The sequence below is a fragment of the Pelophylax lessonae genome (genome assembly GCF_965119305.1).
Source record: "Pelophylax lessonae genome assembly, chromosome: 5".
Classification (NCBI taxonomy): Eukaryota; Metazoa; Chordata; class Amphibia; order Anura; family Ranidae; genus Pelophylax; species Pelophylax lessonae.
In genome coordinates this window covers 518,942,292-518,968,169 of record NC_138772.1, presented here as the reverse complement: position 1 = coordinate 518,968,169, position 25,878 = coordinate 518,942,292, and the positions used below count along the sequence as shown (strand labels likewise).

Here is a 25,878-nt window from a genome sequence, read left to right as displayed (position 1 = left end):
GTACCCTAATAAAATTGATGTTCTTTTTTTTCCTACAAATAGAGCTTTCTTTTGGTGGTATTTGATCACCTCTGTGGTTTTTATTTTTTGCACTATAAACAAAAAAAGAGCGTCCAAAAAAAAAACATTTTTTTACATTCGGCTTTAAAACGTATCCAATAAAAAAATGTAAATAATCAAATTTCTTCAACAATTTAGGCCAATATGTATTCCGCTACATATGTTTGGTAAAAAAAAAATCCCAATGAGTGTAAATTGATTGGTTTGCGCAAAAGTTATAAAGTCTACAAACAATGGGATATTTTTATGGCATTTTTTTTTTTTTACTAGTAATGGTGGCAATCAGCGACTTATAGCGGGATTGCGGCAGACAAATCGGACACCTAACTGACACACTTGACACTTTTTTGGGGACCAGTGACACCAATACAGTGATCGGTGCTAAAAAAAATGTACTGTTACTGTACTAATGACACTGTCAGGGAAGGGGTTAACATCAGGGGCGATCAAAAGGTTAAATATGTGCCTATGGGGTGTAGCTGTGTGGGGGAACTTCTCTGACTGGGGGAAGACAGAGATCTGTGATCCTGCTTAGCAGAAACACAAGATCTCCATCTCCTCCCCAGTCAAAACAGCGATCTGCCTTGTTTACAAAGGCAGGCCGCCGCTCTGCCTCTTCCGTGAACAATCGTGGGTGGCCGGCGGCTGAACCCGCTGATTGGCTCCCCCCGATACCCCCCCCCCCCCCGCTTCAATCAGTACACAATCAGGTCCCCCGTGCCGCGCACGTGCCACCTAGAGGCTATTGCACAAAATTACGTACAGGTACGTGATTTTGCGCAATAGAGCCGACTTGCTGCAGTAAATGTACATTACACGGTCGTCAGCGGCTGCTGTATTGAGTACAACTTTTATAGCAAAATAGCTTTGAGTCACGAGAATGCATGTGAATACATAAATGGGAATCCACATGATCAGAGTGACTTTAACTATGGAATGATTGTTAGGCCTAAAAGAGTTTCATCATCTCAGATACTGTTGACTTTTTAGTGTTCAAAGTCAGGGAGATTGGCAAATTTCAGATTCCTGTGAGCTAGGAACAGGAAAATGGAGATATGGAGACCCTCCTTTTGAATTACCAAAAGTGGACAATTGGAGACAGGAAAGAGTTGCCTGGTCTGACAAATCTCAATTTTTACTGTGACATCCAGAAAAATGTAGTACACAGCAATAGTTGAAACAAGGCTTGCAGCATACATGTGTGGCCAACATATCTGTCTCTGTGTGGAGGCCGCCATCTTGCTAGAGAAGCAAGCCTTTGCTTGCTTACCTCACAGCTGCTGCCTGACGACTGGTGATGATTTGATCATTGGTGCAGTAACAATCAGTAAGTAGCAGGGGAGGTGGATAAAGCACAGATACACAGTAAAAATTACGCAAATTGGGAGATTTAATGTACTGCAGGTCATTGGCTAAAGCTTCCTCTCCTGCAAAGAGAACAGTGAACAGAACAGTGGTGACATCAACAATTCTTACTCTAAATCTGGTGAAATTAGCAGTCAGGCAGCAGTGCTTTAGATAATCCCACATGCAGGTATACAACTTTAAAAGGCTACAGAATAGGAGTGCCAAGACACAGAAAGCGCACTGCAGATGTTTAAGGCAAGACTCACACATATGCAAATTGGATGCATTTTTAACCGCATCCAATTCGCATAACATGTGAACAGCTTTCAATGCAGCCAGTTCACACACGGTCCTGTGTGATTTTTGGGTCCAATTTGGTTGCGGTTTCAGGTAAAAATTTGCACCTGAACAGGTGAACAGAAACACACCGGACTGCCACTCTGAAAGCACAGCCGCATATGTATGATCCCAGCCTTATGGCGCTTTTCCACTGCATGGAACCGAATGGTTTGGCTCGCTTTTGTGCTTTTCCACTGCTGGTACCGCATGGTATAGTGTAGGAACGGTTCGGTACGGCGGCGCTTTTCCACTGCATGGAACCGAACGGTACGGCTCTCAAAAACAGTACCTACTCGATTGTGGTTCCAAGAGGCACCATACCCGGTACCATATCCCACAATCCTTTGCATGCAGTCACTACTAGCCACTGATTGGTCAGAGAATCCCACCCACCCCGTTGTTATCCCACCCACTTAACTTCAATACTACTTTAGTGGAAAAGCAAACCATACCGTACCGTACCGAAACGTTCCAACACCGTACCATGCGGTACCAGAAGTGAAAAAGCAAACCGGGCCAAGCAGGGCCAAGTAGAGCCGAGCCGGTACTTGCAGTGGAAAAGTGCCATTAGAGTACTGCTCAGACACAATTAACATTTCTAGGTGTTCTCTGCAAGATACATTTTAGGTCCCTTCTAACTCCGCATGAACTAAAATTGTTCAGCTGTTTATTGAATCCATACCATATGTATTCCAACTGTTTTCTACGCAAAGTAGAGTGCTACATGGTTCTAAACAGGTGTACATTATAATAAAGTGGATATGAAGTACGTAAGTGGTCATTTGTGCCTCAATTATTTGGAGAAAGAAGACTACTGGATCTTATCCATGCCAGGATCCTCAAACTACGGCCCTCCAGCTGTTACGGAACTACACCTCCCATGAGGCATTGTAAAACTCTGGCATGCACAGGCATGATGGGAATTGTAGTTCCTAAACAACTGGAGGGCCATAGTTTGAAGACCCCTGCATTAAAGGATAAGTCCAGGCAAAACCTAACTAACCCTAAACCTGCTCTCTGGCACATTCTAACCCTAATCTATCTAACCCTGTAAAGCAAAAATCACTGTACTTGCCTATTCTGCAGCCGATCCCGTCCGGTCCCAGCATCAGCTGTTAGCGGTGGCTTCAGCTCGGAAGCGGGTGCAGGAGAGGCAGCCGACAACGGAAGCCCCATAGCAACTCTATGGGTGGCATCACTTCCCAGGCATTTCTAAGCCGTTGTCGGTCCACTCCTGCACAGAGCTTCCGTTGCTGGAGACCAGACCAGATTGGCTGCAGAATAGGTAAGTACAGTGATTTTTGCTTTACAGTGTTAAATAAATTAGGTCTAAATGTGGCACAGAGCAGATTTAGCGTTAGTTAGGGTTTGCCTGGACCTCTGCTTTAATAGTCAGTGAAAAGAAAGTGTCACTGTACTGCCCATAATACCTAATCCGATTCAAGCTTTCCTTGCTCAAGAGTGAGTTAGATTTGTGAATTTTGATTGCAACGCTAACAATAATATCTGTTTCTCTGCAGCCAACTCTTCTAAAATATATTCATCTGCTATTGCCAAAACCCCAAAGATCTGGACTCCATATCTGGATTCAATAATGAAGGTAATTATAGCGGAGTTCCAGCCTCACACACTCACCCGTCCAACGGTGCGGCTGCCCGAAGCCTCGCTCTTCTCCCTCTCTGCTCTGCGGCGCCGGCATCACTGGTGTGGGCACCCGGCTGTGACAGTTTGCGCCTTCACAGCCGGGTACGCACTGCGCATGCGCGAGTTGCGCTACACGTTGTGATTGGCCAGCAATCTTCTGGGACCTCTGACATGTCCCAGAAGATTGCAGGGAGGAAGGGGGAGAGGAGAACTTCCGCTAAGGGCGCCGCGGCACTCCGAGCGGAAGTGGGAGCGGGTACCTGTCAAAACTAGGTACCCGCCCCCCTTACCCCCTCCCCCCCCCCCCCCAAAATGACATGCCAAATGTGGCATGTCGGAGGTTAGAACCACCTAAAGCGGAAGTTCCACTTTTGGGTGGAACTCCGCTTTAAGTCAGTTTTTATAACTGATTTGTTACATACAGATGACATACATACAGGAGATGTGAATGATCTGAATTGCTTATCTGATATTCTGCTCAGTCTTGCGATCCAAGCAGGTCGAAGAAGCCAAGGAGTTTCCAGTCACTACTTGCCAACCAGCCAGCGACCAATCGAATAAACCTGTCTTAACAGTATGCGTTAAAAACAGGGTGTAACAGAACCGCTGACCCACACTGTGTATGTCGATGTCTGTCAGTATACAGCTTCCTTGCAGTCATGAACATATATCCCAGATTTTCCCAGCTGCCCTCATACAAAGCTAGCCAACAACTTAGCTTGTACAAGTTTTGGAACCTTCTCCTTTATTAAAACAGTTTCACACTCAGTTTATACACACAAATGAGCACATCCCCCTCCTGATTAAATTACTACACATAGGTCAGGGGTTGCCTGATTACATTATCCTATGCAGATGAAATTGTATACAGAAACCGAATTAACCTGAACTAATTATCTAGCTGTCTGGACAGAATACACAACCCACCTCATTACACAAACAATAGGAAAAGCCTGTCTGACATTGATGTTCAATACACATTAGCATAAGTGTAAATACAGACTCCATTTGAAGCAATCCAAATCATTAAGTATCTGTCTTTTACTCCAAGTGACGGTTAATATCGTCACACTGGGGTTTAGTTGCACACATTTGCAAAGACATGCGTAAGCTGCAGGCCCCGGCAAGGCACCCTAATATCTGCAGACCCTAACTCTACCAATACTTTTGTATTGTGATCCAAGCACCCCTACCAGACAGCACTGCTAAGTCCTGGAATGTAGTAAGAATGCTTGATCAAACACACATGCCTATTCCACTGGTTGGACAAATAAGGAGCGGCAATTCACTGACGTAGTTCATCTCTGTGCTCAACACTGTCAACAACTGTGATATACGAATGTGCCTTCCACTTTTCTTTAGTTTGGGACTCAAAGGCAAACCCAGCCCTGTTCAAATTTATACAGTAAATGGGGGTGGGGGGACATGAGAGGAGGAGAGCCCGGTCATGTGCTTGGCACTTGATATGACCCAATGAAAAGAATACCAGCGCTGCGAACATTGTAGTGCTAGGGCTTGATCACATGACCTAAAAAAAAAAAAAAAATTCCGGTAGTGCTTGGTGCTTAGACTCGTAATTCAGATCAGATCAGCCCCGTAAAACTGTCCATACCATTGTAATGGTTAAAGCTGAAATTCAGAGACACAAACTTTCATTTAAATAAATAGCCACTGTAGCACCCTCCTAGTTAGGTAGGTGCTAGATAAATGCATTTATTGCTCCTTCTGCTTATCATGGGAGCCTGATCTATTAGGTTGCCTGTTGCATGTCTCCAGGTGTGATTCACAGGGTCCGAGGGAGTGTCCCCACTGTATCCAATGAGGGAGCTTGTTGGACAGTGGAGGAAACCCAGCCAGTGACGCATCAGGTTTTATGGCAGTCCCAGTGGGAGGGCATTCCTGCAATGCATCCTGGGATTGACCATAAATCCTGAGGGGACAGGTCATCTTTGGCGGGAAGCAGAGTCCCAGGAGAAGGTGAATGGCTGTCTCTCCTCCTGCTGTATGAGAGGAAGGTGGGCTTAGGCGGTTGGCCTAGTGAACCAGGTGTGGAGCTGAGCTGCAGAAGATCCAGAGTGCTAACAGTGGAGCTGCTGGCAGAGTTTCTCGGGAAAAACAGTGTCCGTGAGTACCAGGAGATTTGCCAAAGGGTCTGCCCAGGAAGGGGGACCACTCCAGCGAAGCCAGAGGATCAAGGAGCTAGCTCAAACAGGGAGTGATACAGTAAAGGGGGTGCCGTGTATAGACCCCTGAAGAATAGGAACAAAGGGGGTACCAGGAAGGGCCCTGAAGAGTGTTCTGCAGTATAGTACAGTTTATCTTATACAGTCCATTAACTACTTCTTCACCGCTAGTGACAAGGTGAAGCAGAGGCCTTGCCGCACTCAGCAACAAATAGTCATCCCAGGAAATTGTCCATAGTTTATACAAGTTGGAGTATCCCACTCATTCCCTTCTCCCATCCAAGTTCTCAATAAAACCACGAAAACCAAAACTCCTAAAAACTAAAACTCCTGACTGAGCCAAGCACTTTAAAAATGCTGAACTGTCATGTTGTTGCTAAGGGTAACGCAGGGGAACCCGTAACCAGCAGCTCCCAAGGGAGTAGTGCTACACCACAAAGGATATAAATCAACTTTGTGTGCACCAAATGCCTTGCAAACCCAGATATTACACTGCAAATATCGTATGTATCCTATGTAGAGAGCAGACCTGCAGGAGGGACCCAGCAGCCCCATCCAATACAGGCTGTTTACAGAAAACTACAGGAGGGGGAAGAGACAAGACCTGTCACCCTGCACAAGGGGAGAGAGCAGCAGTGAACGGTCTTTATTACACAAACCTCCTGCACAGGGGGGAAAGTCTCACACTGGATTACTGCACAGATCTGGAAGAAATACACAAAACACACCAAGAATACAAATGCCCCATCTCTTTAGACCAGGGATCCTCAATCTACGGCCCTCCAGCTGTTGTGGAACTACACATCCCATGAGGCATTGTAAAACTCTGACATTCACAGACATGACCTAGGCATGATGGGAATTGTAGTTCCTCAACAACTGGAGGGCCATAGTTTGAAGATCCCTGCTTTAGACCATATTTGCTTATCCCAGGGATCAGCTTTAAATTCTACAAATATTGGTATTTTAACAGCTGCCTCTCGTTTAATTTGTGGTTTCGACATGTTTCGCTCCTCTGCTTCATCAGAAAACTATTGCTCTAAAAAGAAACAACATGTCCGCATAAACTCATGTACAGTTCTAGAAGCCCCTGGACCCCCTCAGGAGACAGGTTCCTCAGACTAGGGCACCCCAGCCAAACTAAAATGGAAGAGCAATCAGTGGACTGCAGGAGGAGACAAGAAACTGTAGAACGATGATGAATCCAATAATTGATGAATCACCACTAGGGGGCTCCTGAATACTGGCCAATTACTTGGCTCCTGTTGTTTTCTGCCTTTAAAAAAACAAAGCCTATGAATTTTTGCTATCAATTGCATCTATCCTTCCTGTGGGGGTTATTTACTAAAACTTAAGGGCTCTTTCACACAGGCGGACCTTTCAGATCCGCCTGTCCGTTTTTTCGGTCCCCCCATGCATCCCTATGGGGCATCGGATGTCAGCGGAGACATGTCCGCTGACATCCGATCCGATCCGTCAAATCTGGACAGATGGAAACCCTATTTTCCATTCGTCCAGAGGATCGGAGGGATCAGATGAGAATGGACAGACGGTCCGTTCCCATCCGATTTCCCCTATAGAGATGCATGGGGAACTGACACAGCTGTCATCCTCCTGCTCAGCGGGGGATAGGCGGATCGACCCCCCCGCTGAGAAAAACGGACTGCAGACGGAGTGTGTGAAAGGGGCCTAAAGCCCCATACACACGTGCAGATTATCTGCAGACTTTTGTCTGCAGACTTACCTTTTCTATGTAGTGCAAGGGCCTGCCGGATTGCATACAAATTGGAAAGTGTTTAGGTTTGACCTCATATTATATGGTTTTGGTAAGTCTGCAGACAGAAGTCTGCAGATAATCTGCACGTGTGTATGGGGCATAAGAGTGCAAGTCTGCATACAAACATTCAGCTTCCAGCTTTTATTGCCAAAGCCTAATTGAACAAGCTGAAGATAGAAGCTGATTGGCTACCATGCACAGCTGCACCGGATTCTGAGTGCTCACGTTTTAGTAAATCCCCCCTAAATGTCATCAGAATGAGAATAATACAGATCCATCTTTCACTATTTAGGCAGACCTTGGATTTCTTGTGTTACAGGTCGGTCAGATGCAGATTCTCCGGCAGAAGATTGCTAATGAGTTAAACTATTCCTGCAAGTTTGACTCCAAACACCTGGCTGCAGCTCTGGAGAACTTCAATGAGTAAGATAAGAAAAAAGATTTTATTTTTATGTTTTTAGGCTTTACCTGATTGACCTCTTACGGTCATTTGAAGTCATACTAAACCTAAATTGTTTTTTAACCTTAATGAATTACTTGTGCCCTTCCTTCCCTGTGTGAAGAGGAATAGAGGGGAGAAGAGATCAGCGCTGTGCATGGCTGCATCTATTCTCCCCTTTCTTCCTCAGCACACAGCATTCTAGCAGCAGCAGCAGGAGCCTCCTGCTGTTCACACATCAAATGCAGTGAAGTGTGGCTCCATAGACACGCTGGTCGGGAGTGAGCATGTACCATTTGTCCCCTGACTTTAGTAACACTTTAAGCAAAACCCTCCTACTCTTTACAGCCAGGGAGTGCCGCCATCTTAACCCCCGTTTGATCCGCATTTGACATGATGCTGTAATTGCGATCAGCTATGACACCAGCCATTTGATGGCTTGACAGTTACTTGACGTTTGAGAGCTAACATAAGCGCACTGGCAACTGTGACAGTTGTCATTCACGCCATGCCTTGAATGTAATTGTTTTGGGAAACAGTCCTGGTTCACACTGAATGCGGCTTTGAAATCGTGCAATGTCAAGTGAAGTCGCACGATTTCAAAACCACATGTCAGTGCAACTTGGCTGACATCTGTGCGACTTTATGCACAGATGTCTGTAGCACCCTCCTAGGTAGGTGCTAGGTAAAAGCATCTTATGCTCCTTCTGCTTATCATAGGAGCCTGATCTATTAGGTTGCCTGTTGCATTTTTCCAGGTGTGATTCACTGGGTCTGAGGGAGTGCCCCCACTGTATTGTATCCAATAAGGGAGCTTGTTGGACAGTGGAGGAAACCCAGCCAGTGGCTCATTGGCTTTTGTGGGAGTCTCAGTGGGTGGGCACTCTTGCAGTGCATCCTGGGATTGTTCATAAAAGCCAGGGGGACATGTGACAGGGCATCTTTGGCGGGAAGAAGAGTCCCAGGAGGAGGCTGACAGCTGGTCTCTCCTTTTGTTGCATGAGGAAAGTGGTCTTAGGCAGTCAGCCTAGTGAACCAGGTGTGGAGCTGAGCTGCAGAGGATCCAGTGGAGCTGCTGGCAGAGTCTTCTGAGAAAAACAGTGTCCGTAAGTACCAGGGGACTTGCCAAAGGGTCTGCCCAGGAAGGGGGACCACTCCAGTGAAGACAGAGGATCAAGGGGTCAGCTCACACATAGTGTCAGATTAAAGGGGGTGCCCTATAGAACCCTGAAGAGTAGGGACAAAGGGGGTGCCGAGTAGGACCCTGAAGAGCGATTCACAGTGCAGTACAGTTCAGTTCATCTAATTCTTCTTCACTTAGTGGCAAGGTGAAGCAGCGGCCTTGCCGCACTCAGCTTTATTCAGAAGTCCTGGCAATTGTGCATAGTTTATTCAGTTGCAGTATCCCACTCATCCCTTCTCCCATCCCAGTTTACCAATAAAACAACAAAAACCCAAACCCCTGGACTGTTTTCTGACTGAGCCAAGCACTTAGAATATGCTATATTGTCAAGTTGTTGCTATGGGTAACCCAGGGGAATCTGTAACCAGCAGCTCCCATGGGAGTAGTGCTACATGTCTATTCAAGTCGCACCTGAAATCGCCAAAAATAGAGCAGGAACTACTTTTTTAAATCGGTGTGGCACGGAGTGTTGTCAAGCGATTCACACCAGTGTAAATGGGGGGGCTTAAGGTAGAACTAAACCCATCAATTTTAACAGGGATGTTGGGAATGCTAACTGTCACATTAGCTTGTGTTCTTAACTGACCTATCAAACCATCAAATTGCTGGTGTCATAACTGTTTACTTATGCAGCACTATGGCGGTTGCAAATCAAAGAGAGACTAATATGGCACCTTCCTGGGCTTGAAGGGTTTCATTTCTCTTTAGATTTGTGGGTCTAGTTCCATTTTAAAGTGGAACTAAAGTCTAAATAGAAAAAACTGGGAGCATTTTAGGGTTTAATTCCACTTTAAAGTAAACCCATGCTGGGAGAAACAAGTAGGCAGCCAATGTTTACCTCCTTAACCCTAACTACCTACCTAATCTAGTTAAAAAAAAGAAAAACAGTTTTCTCTTTCGTTCATTGACAAACACAGCTCTCTGATATTCTTAACCATTGGGTTATACTACCCCCTACAGGAGTAGGACACTAGGCAGAAAAAAAGTCTGGCTACCACTATGGGCAGTCCCAGGGGGTATACTCCCGCTCTCCGCTATGGGCAGTCCCAGGGGGTATACTCCCGCTCTCCGCTATAGACACTCAGTTTTTTTTCTGCCTAGTCAGGTGTAAGGACCTAGTTCCTTGCTGGGATCTCTGGTCCTGGCAACATTCTTCTTTTTTGGATAGAAATTTTTTTTGCTGGATTTTTCCTGTGAGATCTTCAATCGACTGCCAGATTGGGCGACGGGCTGGATAATCTAGATCCAGTGGTCACCCCAATCTGGCCAGCGAGCACGCACAGACCTCAGCTCCGCGCTAGGTGGGCCGCGACATAGCCCCACTGGATGGGGGCTGGCTTGCGAGTTAAACGCCTCACGAGGTCGCATACGACTGGGGTCCCGGCCCAAGTCGCAGCGTTCCTCCTACCCGATAGCCCCCCATTTCGATGGAGAGGGGTTCTGTCTGGAGCGGTGCCCACCCAGTTTCTGGTATGGCGAGTAGCTGTCCCCTCTCCTCCCCGTGGAGGGTTTTGGGGTGGACATGGGTCCCTCCTTGGGACAGTTGGACCCCTGGGTTCCCCTCAGGCACCCCCCTTTAATTTGTCCCCCATCCTACCGCCCCCCCCCCCCTCCACTTATGCTGGGGCTGTTTGGGTGATCTGGTCCACCTCCTGGGGTGGAGGAAGGGCGTTATACTGGCGAAAGGGGACTAAAGAGGTGTGCCGCCGGCGACCGAATGATCGGCTGTGCGGGTGGGGGGTTGTACCTGGTGGGGGCTCCTGCCATCTCCAGACCTGCGGACAAGGCTTCTTCAGCATGAAGGTGTGCCCTCACCCGTATCGGGGTTGGGGGGGGGGGGGGACGTCATTGCTGTTTTTTGGACACGCGGACTTCCCTGGTACAAGACAAGTGGGTCCACAATGTAATTCGGTCCAGGTACAAGATCAAGTTTTGCTCTTGTTCTTTCCTTCTAACTTGCACCTGTCTCCGGACCGCATACAGGGTCTGTTTGGGGCGGTACTAGACCTGTTACTTCAAGGGGTGATTGTCCCGGTTCCGACTTCGGAATGTTTTCAGGGTTTTTACTCAAACCTGTTTACAGTTCCCAGGAAGGAAGGCTAAATGAGTCCAATCCTGGACTTCTAGGCACTGAACTGCTTTGTGCAGATGCAGAAGTTCAGCATGGAGCCCATTCACACACTGGTGGCATCCCTGCGTCAGGGGGGTTTCCTTGCTTCTATCGACATCAAGGATGCTTACCTTCACATTCCAATATGTGCCAGTCACCAGCGCTTTTTCCGATTTGCCGTGGGAGAGGAGCATTATCAGTTTGTGCCGTTATCCTTTGGTCTCCCCTCCACTCCTCGTGTCTTCACAAAAGTGTTAGCCCCGGTGCTAGCTTTGTTATTGCCAACGGGGGATCATGGTGCTTGGCTACTTTGACGATTTCCTTCTGCGAGCGGAGTCTCCTACTGCTCTGGTGGAAAACTTGGAGATCACAATACGAACTCTGCAGGAAATCGGCTGGATTCTGAATTTTCAGAAGTCTGTGCTGGTTCCATCCACAAAGCTGGACTATTTGGGCCTGACTCTGGACTCAGCCTTAGCCAGAGTGCTCCTTCCTCTTGACAAACTCCAGAAATTGCAGGCTAAAATTTGTCTCCTGCTGTCCAGCAGATGGTGATCCCTCCGGTGATCCTTGCATGTGGGTGCTGGGCCTTATGGTGTCTACCTTCGAGGCGGTTCTGTTTGCACAGTTCCATACCAAATCCCTGCAAAGGGAGATTCTGGCCAAATGGGACAAGACACTGCAGTCTCTGGACAATTGGCTCCGGCTGAGTCAGGGAATGAAAGAGTCCCTGATATGGTGGCTTCATTCTCCGGCGCTTCGGCTGGGCAGATCCTTCCTCCTCTTGTATTGGACAGTGGTCACCACGGATGCCAGGCTGTCTGGCTGGGGAGGCGTCCTCGGCAAGTATTCTGCTCAGGGGATCTGGATGCTAGAAGAGTCTAGACTACCGACTAAAGTCTTGGAACTCAGACTGTGCCTGGACCATTGGACGGATCGTCTTCATGGATGTCCAGTGTGCATTTAATCAGACAGTGCCACAGCCTTGGCTTATGTCAATTACCAAGGGGGCACAAAAAGTGTCCTGGCGGCTCTGGAGGTATCCGGCATTCTAAGGTGGGCAGAATGGTTCGTTACAGCCCTCTCCGCCATACATATTCCCAGAGATGAAAACTGGCAAGCGGATTACCTCAGCTGGCAGGCGTTGGGCCAAGGGGAAAGGTCCCTTCATCCAGGGGTGTTTCATCAGTTGTGTCTCTGGTGGGGCATCTCCGAGGTGGATTTGTTGGCATCTCGGCTCAACAGAAAGGTGCAGAGGTTTGTGGCTCTCGCTGGTGGCCCTGTGGGGTCAGTATCGTTTGATGTACGCCTTCTCTCCTCTCAAGTTTCTGCCAAGACTTCTACGCAGGATCGAGGAAGAAGGGATTCAGGTCATCTTAGTGGCTCCGAACTGGCCTCGCCGGGCTTTGTACGCCGATCTGGTGCGGCTGGTCACCGACATTCCTTGGAAGCTTCCTCTCAGGAAGGATCTGCTGTCCCAAGGACTGATCTTCCATCCTTCTTTACAGTCGCTGACTTTGACGGCTTGGCTGTTGTATGCTAGGTGCTGAAGAATAGAGGTTTATCTGAGCCAGTGATTCCTACACTGTTAAAACCTAGGAAGATCTACCATCGTATGTGGAAGACATGGATTGTGTGGTGTGAGTCTCTTGGGGTTCACCCTCGCTGCTGCTCGGTGGCTCGGATCTTGACCTTCCTTCAACAGGGGGTTGAACAGAAATTGGCCTTGAGTATCATCAAGGGCCAGGTGTCGGCTTTGGTGGGCTTTTTCCAATGACCTTTGGCCAAACACTCCCTGATGCGTACCTTTCTTCAGGGTGTCCGACATTTGGTTCCTCCAGTGCGGTCTTGGTTGCCACCTTGGGACCTCAATTTGGTGCTTTCGACCCTCCAGAATACTCCCTTTGAGGATCTTCGGGAGATTCTTGTGCTTACGCTGTCCCAGAAGGTGGCCTTTTTTGGTGGCTAACATCTCTGCTCGCAGGGTGTCGGAACTGGTGGCGTTATCCTGTCGTTCACTTTACCTGGTGATTCACAGAGATAAGGTGGTTCTTCGCCCCTGTCTGTCGTTCCTTCAAAAGGTTGTCTCTGATTTTCATTTGAATGAAGACATTGTGTTGCCTTCCCTGTGTTCCAGGCTTAAACATTCAAGGCAAATTGCCTTGCATGCCTTGGATGTGCTCCAGGCAATTAGGGCAGCTACGGAATCTTTTGGGAAGTCAGACTTACTATTTGTGCAAGCGGATGGGCCTTGTAAAGGGTTGTCCGTTTTCTCTGCGACCATTTCCAGATGGATCAGACAGACAGTGATTCAGGCCTATTACATCAAGGGTCAGGTTTCTCCTTTCCCTGTTAAGGTGCACTCTACTAGGGTGCTTAGTGCCTCCTGGGCCTTCCGTCATAGGGCATCAGTGACTCAGGTTTGCAAGGCAGCCACCTGGTCGTTGGAGCACATTTTTATAAAGTGGATGTGTTCATGGGCATCCGCAGAACTTTTTTCAGGGGGGGGGCGTCATTTTACAGTCACCCATGCTCCGCCCCTTTTTGACAATGTCATGAAGGGGAGGTGCTTAGTCATTATCACATAAAGCGCAGGCATCCAAAGGTTTGAGAAACCTGATGCAAAAGCTTAATAGAAGAATCAAGCTGCCATTGTCTGATTAGCATTTTCTAATCTGTTTTTATGTTTACACTATTGACACTATAGAATGCACCACATTATTCACACACACATGATCAAGGCACTACAACTGAATTATAAAAAAAACACATGTAGAGTCTGCATTTGGTGTTAACAAATGACAAATAAAATGTTGTGTGTTTGTGGGGGGTGGCTGGCACTAACGGGGGGTGTGTGGAAATGATCTGGTGGCTACCTCTAATGGATTGTTTCCATATGACAGACAACACTTGGTTTGTCTGGTTTATACACAGTAAGTGAGATGTTTTCTTTTAGGCCTTGTTTTCATTTACATTTTCAGGGCAGTAAAATCGCATGACTGAGCCACATTTATCACAACTCAATCACTCTCCCTTATGCTACAAAGGCACTGCCACCATAGTATGTAGTATGGCAGTGGCAGCTGAGGGTTTTTACACACTCCCAGTGGATAAAGCCATTGGGCGTGTGTGTAAAACCCCCTGGCACCACTGTTGTATGCATGACAGTGGCAGTACCTTTGCAGCATAAAGGGGAGTGGTTGGGTGGTGGCAAACATATTTCAGCCATGCATTTTTCCTGCCCTGAAAACGTAAATGAAAACAAGGCCCAAAAGAAAGCATCTCACTTACTGTGTATAAACCAGACAAACCAAGTGTTGTCTGCCATATGGAAACAATCCATTAGCAGTGTAGCCACCAGATCATTTCCACACAACCCCCGTTAGTGCCGGCCACCTCCCCCTCCCCCCCCCCCCCCACACACACACACGTTTCCTCGGCTCCATGCACCCATTGGCAGACCTGAGACTGGCATAGCAGGTACCAACAGGTGGAGGGAAGGGAGATCAATGAACACCCGTTTGCTGATCTCCCCTTCCTGTTTGATGACAAAGCGCCAAAAGTAGTACAGAAACTACTTTTGGGAATCGGTGCGGTGCCACAAAGTCGGCGTTGCACTGATTGGGCCGATGTCATTGTTGGCAATTGGCTCCAAATTGACATGCAATTTGACATGTCAAATCTCATGTCAAATCGAACCAATGTGAACGTAGGCCGGGCTGGGGCAGCAAATGTGCAGGGGCAGCGTTGAGAGCTGACAAGCAAAGTCTCTTCTCCTGCCTCTGGTGCATAAGCACCAATATCCCTAGGATTATATCCTTCAAATCAAAATCAACATGTCATGTGTGTGCCCCACCACTGACATCTGCTGCTGTACTCCTCCTGCTGCCTCTGGCCTGGTGAATAACCCCCCAATATCCCATTCCCTAGGATTACCAGCCTTCCCTTCAAATCAACATCATTGTGAGTCAGTGGCAGTGCCCCACTGTGCAGTCATGCAGATACACATGTTGATAGACTTCTACCCTAGCATGCTGGCGGTTAACCACCTGCCGACCGCCCACCGCATATATACTGCAGCAGGCTGGCTCAGATGCGCGAATCAACGTATGGGTACGTCAGTTCATGGGATCGGTCTTGGGGGCGAGCGAGCGTCACCTGTGGCGCGCTCCTGCCCCCACAAGGCAGCGTGGATACCGATCAACGGGACCGGCGGCCGCGATTGCTGCTGGGCACCTGCGATCGCTCCCCGCTGAGAGAGAACACCGGTCAGCTGTTGTAAACACATCTGACCGTTGTTCTCCCTGAAAGGATCACAGAGTGGCTGTGATCCTTCTATATAGAATCACAGGTCTCTATGATCATTTCACCAGTCCCTCCCCACCACTGTTAGAAAACACTCCCCTAGGCTCACACTTAGCTCTTTGATCGTCCCTGGGTAACCCCTTCCCTGCCAGTGTCATTAGTGCAGTGACAGTGCATATTTTTAGCACCGATTACTGTAGTAATGTCACTGGTCCCCCCAAAAGTGTAAAAAATGTTAGTTAGGGGTCTGATCTGTCCGCCACAATGTCGCAGTCCCGCTAAAAATTGCAAATTGCCCCCATTACTAGTAGAAAATAAGTAAATAAATAAAAACGGCATCAATCTTTCCCCTAGTTTGTAGATGCAATAACTTTTGCACAAACCAATCAAAATACGCTTATTGCTATTTTTTTTTTTTTACCAAAAGCAGAATACAAATTGGCCTAAAGGATGAAAAAAATTTTGATTTTTAATTTTTTTTTTTTTTTTGGGAATGTTGTATAGCACAATGTGAAAAATATTTGTATATAGTGCAAAAAATAAAGATCGCACAGGTGATCAAATACCACCGAAAGAAATCTCTATTTGTGGGAAAAAAAAGGACATCAATTTTATTTGAGTACAGCGTCACACAACCGCGCAATTGTCCGTTAACCACTTTACCACCGGAGTATTTTGCTGTCTTCCGTCCAGGCCACTTTTTGCGATTCGGCACTGTGCGAATTTAACTGACAATTGCGCGGTCGTGCGACGCCGTACCCAAACAAAATTTACGTCCTTTTTTTCCCACAAACAGAGCTTTCTTTTGGTGGTATTTGATCACCTGTGCGATTTTTACTTTTTGCGCTATAAACAAAAAAAGAGCGTTTATTTTGAAAAAATAACAATATTTTTAACATTTTTTTATATGAAATTCCCCAAAAAAAATGTAAAAATCAATTTTTTTTTACATTTTTGGCCAATTTTGTTTTCTGCTACCTATGTTTGGTAAAAAAAATCGCAATAAGCGTATTTTGATTGGTTTGCGCAAAAGTTATTGCGTTTACTAACTAAGGGAAAGATTTCTGTCATTTTTGGTGTTTTTTTTTTTAACGCGTAATGGCGGCGATCTGCGATTTTTTTTTTTTTGCGGGACTGCGACATTGCGGCGGACAGATCGGACCCTTGACTGACATTTTTGACACTTTTGGGGGTACCAGTGACATTACTACAGTAATCAGTGCTATATAAATATATATATATATATATATATGCACTGTTACTGTAAAAATGACACTGGCAGGGAAGGGGTTAACTTTATTGGAGAGGGAGGGGTTAATGTATGCCTGGTGCTTACTAACGTGTGGGGGGGGAGGTGACTGAGTGACAGAAGGACAGATCGGATGTCCAGCTATGCTGAACCATCCGATCTGTCACTCCCTGTCACTATGGAGATCCACCCGCTCTGTTTACACAGGCGGGCGGATCTCCTCACTCGATTCCCCGACGATTGGGGCAGAGCAGCGGCTATCGCCGCTGCTCCTCCCCTGGCCCGACTCCCGCTGTGACTGAACACAGCAGGAGCGAGCCTCCGGCGGCGCGCGAGCGCCGCCCACAAGGGGCGGAGTCCAGCGTCGTAGGTCTACGTCGCTGGACGGGATCGTGCCACATTGCCGCAGTAGCAGCAATGTGAGCAGGGCGCAAGTGGTTAAAGTAACTCAGTGCCGAATCGCAAAAAAATGGCCTGGTCATTAAGGGGGTAAAACCTTTCGGGGCTGAAGTGGTTAAAGAAATAAAAGCAAATGGGGCTATATACTGATATTTCACATTTTTAAAATGTTCTCCTCTTATTAAATAAGCATGTTTACAGAGCCCCTGTAAGCATGCTAGACTAGACCAAGTTCTTCAGTTCTTCAAGACAATTTCTGTGACTTCTGTCACTTTGCCTACTTTTCACTGCACGCTGGGCGTCTGGTGTATGCAGACTCCCGGCCGCTGCCTCTCTTCTCCAGGCTCCATTCTCTCCTCTGCGGGCGGTAGCTCCGCCCCTCCCGACTGACGTCAGCAGGGAATCCTGGGCTCAGCCCGCTCCCTGCAGCTGTCGGAGGGGGAGAGGAGAACAGAGAGAGGAGGGAGCCAGCGGATGACTAATCACTTGGCGGCGATCGGCCGCCGCACAGGCACAAATGGGGCTATACACTGCTATTTCACATCTTTAAAATGTTCTCCTCTTATTAAATTAAGCATGTTTACAGAGCCCCTGTAAGCATGCTAGACTAGACCAAGTTCTTCAAGACAATTTTTGACTGTGACTTCTGTCACTTTGCTTACTTTTCACTGCATGCTGGGCGGCTGGTGTATGCAGACTCCCGGCCGCTGCCTCTCTTCTCCAGGCTCCATCCTCTCCTCTGTGGGCGGTAGCTCCGCCCCTCCCGACTGACGTCAGCAGGGAATCCTGGGCTCAGCCCGCCCCCTGCAGCTGTCGGAGGGGGAGAGGAGAACAGAGAGAGAAGGGAGCCAGCGGATTACTAATCACTTGGCGGCGATCGGCCGCCGCACGGGCACAAACACAGGAGCCTGCAGATTGCCATTCCAGGGGGGGGCACTCGCCCCCCCTTGCGGACGCCCATGGATGTGTTGGCATCTGTGGATGCTTCTTCTGACTGCAAGGTTTTGCAGGCTGCTGTTGAGAGGACCTAATCCTCTTTGAGGGTGTATTGTGTTTTTATTTTTTTTTCAGGTGGACTCCAGTTGTTTTGGTTGAGCTCCTGTTGCCTGGTTGGCTACTATTTAGTCTTAGAAATCTTTTGCTGTTCCCACCCTCATGTTTAACACTGCTTTGGGACGTCCCAATTGTTAAGAATATCAGGAGCTGTGTCCGTCAACGAACGAAAGAGAAAAGGGAATTTTTCACTTACCTTAAAATTAATTTCTCTGATGTTCATTGATGGACACAGCACCCGTCCCTCTGTGGAGTTGTATTCTTTTGACACTGCTTGTAACAAAACGGAATGCCTATAGCTGAGAGTGGGAGTATACCCACTGGGACTGCCCATAGGCGTAGCCAGACTTTTTGTTTTCTGTCTGGTGTCCTACTCCTGTAGGGGGCAGTATAACCCAATGGTTAAGAATATCAGGAGCTGTGTCCGTCAATGAACATCAGAGAAATTGATTTTTCGGTAAGTCAAAAATCCCATTTTCCATGCTTTTTGGAAAGTCGACATCCCAAGGTGATCAGATTTTTTTATTTTTTTTTTAATAAGCGAGGGGGTTAAAATGTAGTGCTTGGTAATGGTGCACATTAAAACTTAAAGGAAAGTATAGTACAACAAGTATAGCTATAGCAGTTCGATCTGCACTCCTGTGACCCATTTAGGCCTCATGCACACTGGACGTTATCAAAACGCCAGTAGATAGTTTTAGCTGTAGACGGAGTTTTTAGCTTTTTTCAGCTGTAGCGTTTTTTTTTTTAGTAAAACTATACTCCCATAAAAGCTTATGGCTCAAAAATGTTGATAAACATTTTTGGTTAGCACTTTCACCTAGCAGCAAGAGAGTCACTGGTTCGAATCCCAACCACAACACTACCTGCCTGGAGTTTGCATGTTCTCCCTGTGCCTGCGTGAGTTTCCTCTGGGCACTCCGGTTTCCTTCCACACTCCAAAGACATGCTGGTAGGTTAATTGGATCCTGTATAAAAAATAAAATTGGCCCTACTGTGTATGTATGTGAGTTAAGGACCTTAGATTGTAAGCTCCTTGAGGGCAGGGACTGATGTGAATGTGCAATGTATATTTAAAGCGCTGCGTAAATTGACAGCTCTATATAAGTACCTGAAATAATAATAATAATAATGATAATAAACGCTGAAAAGCCAAATTTTTCAGCTTTTATCAGAGTTAGAGCGTTTTTACAGCTAAAAAACTCCTCTCAAAACCCACTAGTTTTGGGGGTTTTTTTCCTGCCAGAAAACGCCCCTGCCAAAAACTGCTAACAGCCTATGTGTGCATGGACACATAGGATAACATGCTAGGGAGTTTACTGACTGCAGAAAAAAAATATCTGAAGCCAAAAACAGCCGCTGTAAAAACATCCAGTGTGCATGAGGCCTTACAGTAAACCCGTGCTGGGAGATAAAAGTAGTTAGCCGATGTTTACTTCCTTAACCCTAACTACCTAATCTATTTGCTTGACTGTTATTTTGAAGCTTTCATATTTGTTTTGGAGGTTGGCCCAATCTGTCTAACTTGAACTGTAAGCCTTCCCTGACCCAAACAGACACCCTCCAGCTAAACCTTCCCAAGGTGGGAGTCGATGGGTCAGCTTGAATTTTCTCAGTTGATCTCTATTTTCTACCAAGGCACACTGTAGAGAACAGTTCATTGTTGGAGTTTAAAGAGGAAGTAAACCCTCCTCTGACACTTGTACCTATAGGTAAGCCTATATTAAGGCTTCCCTATAGGTACTGTAAATATCTCCTAAACATGTACCGTTTAGGAAATATTTACCTTACATGCATCCAGTGACGTCACTGGCGCATGCGCTCTGAAGGAATGGCCGCTGGTGCCGTTCCTTCAGAACTCCGTGCCGTGACCGTCGGCTCCCGTGCGCGGGAGTGACGTCACCGCGGCTCTGGCCAAACAGATGGCTGGATGCCACGATCCCGGAAGACGGGCAAATGGACATGTCGCCCGTCATACAGGTAAGCGGATGGCACGGCGTGGGCTCGTTCTAAGGTGAGTATTTCATAATGAGCTAGTATGCGATGCACACTAGCTCATTATGTGTTTCTCTTGCAGGGTGAAGAAGAAGGAAAAAAAAAAAAAAAGGGTTTACAACCTCTTTAATTCTACAGCATCCAAAGACATTTTAGACAATTGTACGCTTCCAGTCTTGTGGGAACAGTTTGGTGAAGGCCCTTTAGGCTGCATTCACATGTCAGCTTATAATCGCGGGCAGAACCGCCGCGGTTCCGCCCGCGATTCGGAGATTTATTGCAAATCGCGGGATGCCTAGCGTTGCCCGTTGATTTGCAATAGCCCCCCAAACGCCGAGCGATGTTGCCGCGATTTACGCCCGCCGAATCGCGGCAACATCACGCAAACAAAATCGCGGGACGCAATACGCTCCAAAAAAGTACAAGAGCTTCTTTGGAGCGTATTGCGTCCCGCGATTTTGTTTGCGCGATGTTGCCGCGATTCGGCGGGCGTAAATCGCGGCAACATCGCTCGGCGTTTGGGGGGCTATTGCAAATCAACGGGCAACGCTAGGCTTCCCGCGATTTGCAATAAATCTCCGAATCGCGGGCGGAACCGCGGCGGTTCTGCCCGCGATTATAAGCTGACATGTGAATGCAGCCTTACTGTTCCAGCATGACTGTGCCCCTGTGCACAAAGCTAGCTGCATAAAGACATGGTTTGATGAGTTTGGTGTAGCGCCATGATCTCCACCCTAATACAATCTTTGGGATGAATTGTAATGAATAATTGCTAGCCAAATCTTCCCTCTCAATATTAGTACATGACCTCACAAATGTTTTTTTGGCTGAATGAACACAAACTCCTAAGGATACACCAAGATAATTTGGAAAGCCCCCCCAAGGAGAGTGTGGGTTGGTCATATTTATGCACAGCCTGTTGTATTAGGGTGTGCCCCTCACAGCCCAAACACGCATTTATGTGTGTGTGTGTGTGTATATGGCAGTAGAGCAGTGGACAGCGTCAGAAGGGCACAGGTTGGTCACAGTAGAGCAGCGGACGGTGTCAGCAGGGAAGAGATTGATGTCAGTAGTTTATTTTTATTTATTTTTTTTTTTAACATAACTTTTTTACAATTTTATTATTGTTGCAATTTTTTTTTCAATTTATTATAATTTTTTTTTTTATACAATTTTTTAGAAGCTCCATTGGGGGGCTTTGGTGAAATATCAGGGGTCTAAACAGACCCCTGTTGTCTCATTTTTGAGACAGAGAAAGGGACTGAGGACAGAGATTCCCCAGTCCCTTCTTCTGCAGCCAAGCAGCAGGGGGAATCTGTGCAACCTGTGCGCACGCCTATGGGGTTGGTATTGGTTAAATAGAGTTCGGACAACACCATACCAATGGTAATGGCTTGGAAATGGAATGTCCAATAAGCTTATTATAGATAGATCTATGTATGTGAAAAACAGTGCTGCACCACTCCTTTCCAATAATGCTTGTACAAATACATCCGTGATTAATAATGCAATACAATATTCCATTATGATAAAAAAAAAAATATATATCGTAAAATGGTAATGACATAAACACACACACACTGGTTGAACTGGATGGACCAGTGTTTTTATTCTACCTTACCAACAATGTAACTATATACGTTGTATAATACATGTTAAAAGTTGGTGACCGTTCTCTCTTTTATCCATTCCAGAGCCATTCTTTCAGATATAAAAGCTCATTACCAAGATCCATCTCTGCCATGCCCTAAGGATGACAACACTCTGCTGTATGAGATCACCGCCTACCTGGAGGCTGCCGGCACACACAACCCTCTGAACAAAGTAACACACTCATTTAATCTTCATGAACATCTAAGATGCGCTGTAGTTTAACCATCTCTGTACTACCTTGTTTCACCCCCTTCATTACCAGGCCATTTTTAAGTTTTAGTGTTGTGATGCACGACTGAGTAATTGTCAGTCAAAGTAACACTGTACTCAAGTGAAATTTTTCATTTATTTATATTTATTTATATATATATATATATATATATATATATATACACACATACGGTTTCTATTTAGACAGATATATATATATATACTGTTTATTCATAATGTATCTATTTAGACAGAGGTTTTTTTTTAATGGTATTTAATGAGCGCTGAGATTTTTTACATTTTTTACTATAAAAAGGCAAAAAGAGCAGAGACATTTAACAAGAAATACTATTTACCTTGCTTTCTGTTTTTAAAACTAGCAAATAAAAATGCCAGGACAGTATAAAAAACAAAATTACCCCATTTTGGAAAGTCGGCATCCCAATCCTTTCCATTATTTTTTTTTTTTTGGGTAAATGAGGGGGTTAAAATGTAGTGCTTCGTAATGGTGCACTAGGCACATTTAAACTTTAAAGGAGTTGTAAAGTCTCAAGGTTTTTTACCTTAATGCATTCTATGCATTAAGTTGAAAAACCTTCATTGCAGCTGTCCCCCAGACCCCCCGTTATTCTTACCTGAACACGAACGTTCCAGCGTACAAGCACAAAACAATCATTGAATAGTTTGATAGCAGCTGCAGCGACAGTGACACGAGAGCTGGGGGCGGGGCCGAGTCCTGCTGTCTTTGTCAATAGACGCAGCAGCGGGACTCGTGAGAGCGCCCACACGGGTTCCCCCATGGAAAGTGGCTCTCCGTGGGCCACCCAATAAAGAGGAGGAGCCAGGAGCGCCACCAGAACACCCCAGAAAAGGAGGATCCGGGCTGCTCTGAGCAGCTAACTATAACATGTTTGTTATTTAAAAAAAAAAAAAACAACCTTTGCAATCACTTTTTAAAAGTGAAGTATAGCCAAAGCTATTTTGGCTGTACTTCTCCTGAGGATTACAGGAGTGCAGTTTGTTCTACACTCCTGTGACCCTTTTTCAGCTGTCAGTGGGCTAAAGCTAACGTCACATAGCCATTCCAGGCACTGAAAAGATCCTGACCATATGGATGGGATCTGCCAAGATACCTGGACCAGCAGTTGGCTCAGCCGCTCCCCTCCTCACCCCACTGAGTGCTGGAGGGGCAGAGCACAGAGCCGGTGACTGGCAGTCACTGGCTCTCTGCTCACTGAAGGCTGAGAACCCAAAGGTTTTTGATCAGGTGCTTCTCAGTCTCGGAGTCGGTGGGGGACAGACGCAGCATCGGATCAATGCTGCATCCATCTAGGTCAGTGGTCCTCAACCCTGGCCTACAGGGCCCACTAACAGGCCAGATTTGCAAGATAACTGAAATACATCCCAGGTGATATCTTTTGCTGCTCAGTGATTTGCAGTATTCTAGTCTGCATGGTAATACTTAAAATCTGGCCTGTTAGTGGGCCCTGAGGACCACTGATCTAGGTGAGTAAACATTTTTTTTTTTTTAAAGCCCATGCTTCTCTTTTAAGCTTAGGTATTTTTTTTAAAAGCAACAAATAGTGACTTAAATTAGCTGTGACGCGTTCCTTGTGCTGGTGCTGGCTGTAATAGTGGAAATTCAAAGTCCTCCGACCCTCTCCGTAACCTGCAGTCATTGTCTTCCTGTGCAGCAGAGGTTAATACAAGCCCTGGACAGATACTCCTCAAAAGTGGCAACTATACCCACCCTTTCTGCCCCCTCCTCCATTCATATTATAGAGGCGTGATTTATTATTGTTGGCAATGTGTTGTATTGCACTGATAATAGCTGCTGGTCAGGAGGCTTTCTTTCCTCATGCACACCGATTGGTGTGTGAGAGTAAACCATGCTTCTTGATCATTGGCCAATAAGTGTTTCACTACAACTTGTGATTGGCCATTGTGATCATGAGGTCCAGAGGCACTCCCATTGGCTCTGCATTTTTTTGCTTGTAATCCAATGTGTACAATGCCAGGACTGCACATGCAGGAGCTCAGTTATCAAGAAAGCACCAGTATGTCCTGCCGGAACAATAGGGGAGCGGATTATCTGTATTTGTGTAGTGACCAGCCGTAAGAGGTTAGAGGACCTGTCACTTGTGTAATGTCTATTTCTTATTTAATTTGATGCATGTTATGAATTGTACAATCCTATTAAATTCTCTAGGAATGTTCATCTTTAGAGCTGCCTCTTTCCATAGATGCTGCCTGACTCTTGGCTTTTTCTGTCTGTTTGATTTTACAGATTTATGTCACCACGAAGCAGCTTTCTTTTTTCCCCATCACCAACTTCCTTTTTTTGATTACCCAGCTACCCAAACTTCAATACACCAAGAACTTAGGTACGTATTTCACTGTTTAGGATTAGCTACTTCATACAGTACATTGTTGCTTAGTCTACTATGTGTCGCTCCTATTAGAATGGGTCCTGTGCTAATCAATGGCAGGCGACCCACCGCAACTTGTCAGGCGACAAAGTCGCCTGACAAGTCGCACTAGTGTGAATGGGGTCTAAAGACTAAAACTGGGATGCCATTAAAGTTTGTAAATCAGTCACATCCTATAGACAGCCTAGCCAGGCAGAAGACACTTCTGTTTGCAGCTCCCAGTATCACCTGTCTATCCCCAGCCTGCTTATTGAAGCATAGGTGCCTCGTTATACTGCAGCTTCAAGGAGGAACTCCAGTTCTGTGGGATAATAATAGCAAATTGCAAAAAAAATAGAAATCCCCTCCGTTTGCGGATGAAAAACTGACATAATGCATGTCTATGTAAATACGCATGTCTGCGGATGACACCACTGACATCCGTTTTTGCTTCCGTTCCGTTTTTGAAAGGAAGAAAAAATAGGATTCTCCTCCGTTCAAAAAAACTGAACTGAACTGACAAAAAACGGATGTCAGAGGATGATCATCCGATGACATCCGTATTTACATAGAGATACATTATGTCCGTTTTTCATCCGCAAACGGATGGGATGAAAAACGGACATACGGAACGCCCGTGTGAAAGAGCCCTTACAAATTAAACTTGCTGATATTAAATACGTCGGAACTAAAAAAAAATGGCAAAAAACACTGCTAAAACCCCATGTGCAAAGCGCCCCTTTAGCGTGCCGAAATAAGGCGGTATAACCGTGTGTAAAGCCATGTTGGTCAGATGGCTGAGAACACCTGCAGCTGCAACTATGGGGAGAAGCGAGGTTTGAATTAATAATTTCTACTTTGGTGGGACATTCTAAATCACTTTTTGTTTTATTGTGTTCCTTGCATACTCCTGCAGCTCCAGAGCCTTTACCTCCACCCAATTAACTTTTTTAGGGGGGATCCTCCCTTACATTGCTGGATTCTTTCATTTATGTTAGATTTAAACGCTATCCCCACCTCTAACAACATGTTACACCCATATTCCGCATGTAACATGTCGCTAAGCACCCCAACCCTCACCCCCTGAGATCTGTGAATTAATAAACTACAAGTCCCATCTTCCACCGAGGCATACAGCTTGTAGTTCTTAGTGGATCACTGGTATGCACGCTTGTAGTCCATTGACACTTCATGTAGCTCCTACCTGAAAGCCTATACAGAGGTAAAGGCAGAAAGCTGTATGAAGTGTCTGCAGTAGCCTGAAATTGCCCACCTACTGTTTGTGGGTGCAATACTTGGCAGGCTCTTGTAATTATAATTGGCCATTATAATACAATTCCAATATATACAAAATATATACAAATTCATATGACCATGTGCAAATTCAAAGATATATGTAACCGTGCCTTTCAAAAGTGCAAATGTCCCTAAAATGCAACCCACGATTTAAATCAAAGTGCAACAGTGCAAATAAATGTGCAATACAGTCATTACTTTAACTCTTATTATAAAGTGACTTGTGCT

At 46.1% G+C, this 25,878-nt stretch overlaps 1 protein-coding gene across 1 annotated transcript in view; it reads left to right on the top strand.

Annotated features, from left to right (window-relative positions):
* The window catches only part of WASHC5 (WASH complex subunit 5), a 218,977-nt gene that overhangs the window by 183,073 nt on the left and 10,026 nt on the right, over positions 1-25,878 (top strand). The window contains exons 22-25 of the mRNA XM_082257375.1: positions 3,267-3,346; positions 7,670-7,773; positions 21,778-21,907; positions 24,234-24,330. Coding sequence (XP_082113501.1) covers positions 3,267-3,346; positions 7,670-7,773; positions 21,778-21,907; positions 24,234-24,330 — 411 coding nt within the window. The remainder of the gene's footprint in view (positions 1-3,266; positions 3,347-7,669; positions 7,774-21,777; positions 21,908-24,233; positions 24,331-25,878) is intronic.